At 53.6% G+C, this 1459-nt stretch overlaps 1 protein-coding gene across 1 annotated transcript; it reads left to right on the forward strand.

Moving 5' to 3' along the window:
- The first annotated feature begins 276 nt into the window (after positions 1 to 276).
- On the forward strand, positions 277 to 1248 carry LOC142821134 (olfactory receptor 10A7-like). The gene has a single exon (XM_075911933.2). The coding sequence runs from the start codon at positions 277 to 279 to the stop codon at positions 1246 to 1248; it is 972 nt and encodes a 323-aa protein (XP_075768048.2).
- Positions 1249 to 1459: the final 211 nt, after the last annotated feature.

Genomic DNA, 1459 nt, shown 5'->3' on the forward strand with positions numbered 1-1459 from the left:
CTGTCCAAGCCAAGCGCCGCAGGGTCTGAGTGCCTGGCGCTGTCTCTCTAGACACTCCCGGGGTGGGGAGACATGGTCTGTTTCACCCGTCCTCTCTCAGATACTGAACCTGTCCCTGGGGTCCAGAGTTGGCGATTCCCTTCTCTGCCCTCCATGCCCCACTCGGCTGCTGTGCCAGGCCCGGAAGAGGGAAGCAATGAAGACAAGTCTCCCATATTGCAATGAATGTTAGTTATTGCTCACAGTGACCCTGTTTCTGTCTCACAGACACACCTCATGGCAAGCCAGGGACAAGGAAATCAAACGTCCCTCACAGAATTCATCCTCCTGGGATTCGGGGACCTTCCTGGTCTGCAGGTTCCTCTCTTCTTGCTCTTTCTCGTGATCTACCTGGTAACCATGGCTGGGAACAGCCTAATCATTGTGCTGTTTGTGGCCGATCAGCACCTTCACACCCCCATGTACTTCTTCCTGTGCAACTTGTCCTGCTTGGAGATCTGCTACAGCTCCACCCTCCTGCCCCGGCTCCTGGCTGGGCTCCTGGCTGGGGACTGGACAATTTCTGTCACTGGGTGTCTCACACAATATTATTTCTTCTGTGCTCTGGCAGCCTCAGAATGCCTCCTCCTATCCGTGATGTCCTACGACCGGTATCTAGCCATATGCAACCCGCTGCACTACACAGCCCGGATGAGTAGCAGGTCTTGCCTCCAGCTTGCCGGGGGATCATGGATAGGTGGCTTCCTTGCTTGTAGTATAACCACAGTGCCATTGTCCCAGTTAACCTTCTGTGGCCCTAATGGTATCAACCATTTCTTTTGTGACCTTATTCCCCTTGTAAAACTCTCCTGCAATCATCCTCTGCTGATGGACACGTTGGCGTTCTCAGCTTGCTTGATTTTCGCACTTGTCCCCTTCCTGCTCACCTTGGCGTCTTACATCTGCATCATAAGCACCATCCTCAGAATCCGCTCCTCCACCGGGAGGCAAAAGGCCTTTTCCACCTGCTCCTCCCACCTCATCGTGGTGAGTGTTTACTATGGAACTATCCTGGTTGCCTACATGTTCCCGACCACGGACAGCCTGAGCGATTTCAAGAAAGTTCTCTCGGTCTCTTACACCGTCCTGACTCCCCTGGTCAATCCACTCATCTACGCCCTGAGAAACAGGGAGGTCCAGGAGGCCCTGTGCAAAACGTGCAGGGAATTAAGGGTTCCAAGACTTTGTCCCATTGGGTTGCTTAGGTGAAAATGGAATAGCTGTAGCATGGGTGGGGTTGGGGCCAGAATCAAAGCCTACCAAATAGTAGCTTCCATTTCCACTCGCTTCTCTGACCTGCTTGCCCTGAGCTTCATAGTCACAGGCCTGGGAGCAACGGGAGTGCAGGGACCTTTTCAAAACCGTTGCCCCATGATATTTAGGACTAGTGGCCGATGGGCCCAGGGACGTACCAATGGGC

This window comes from Pelodiscus sinensis, chromosome 30 (genome assembly GCF_052426305.1).
Source record: "Pelodiscus sinensis isolate ZL-2025 chromosome 30, ASM5242630v1, whole genome shotgun sequence".
Taxonomy (NCBI): domain Eukaryota; kingdom Metazoa; phylum Chordata; order Testudines; family Trionychidae; genus Pelodiscus; species Pelodiscus sinensis.

Excerpts from the sequence above, each read along its gene's own strand:
- LOC142821134 (XM_075911933.2), top strand. The coding sequence starts at position 277 with ATGGCAAGCCAGGGACAAGGAAATCAAACGTCCCTCACAGAATTCATC.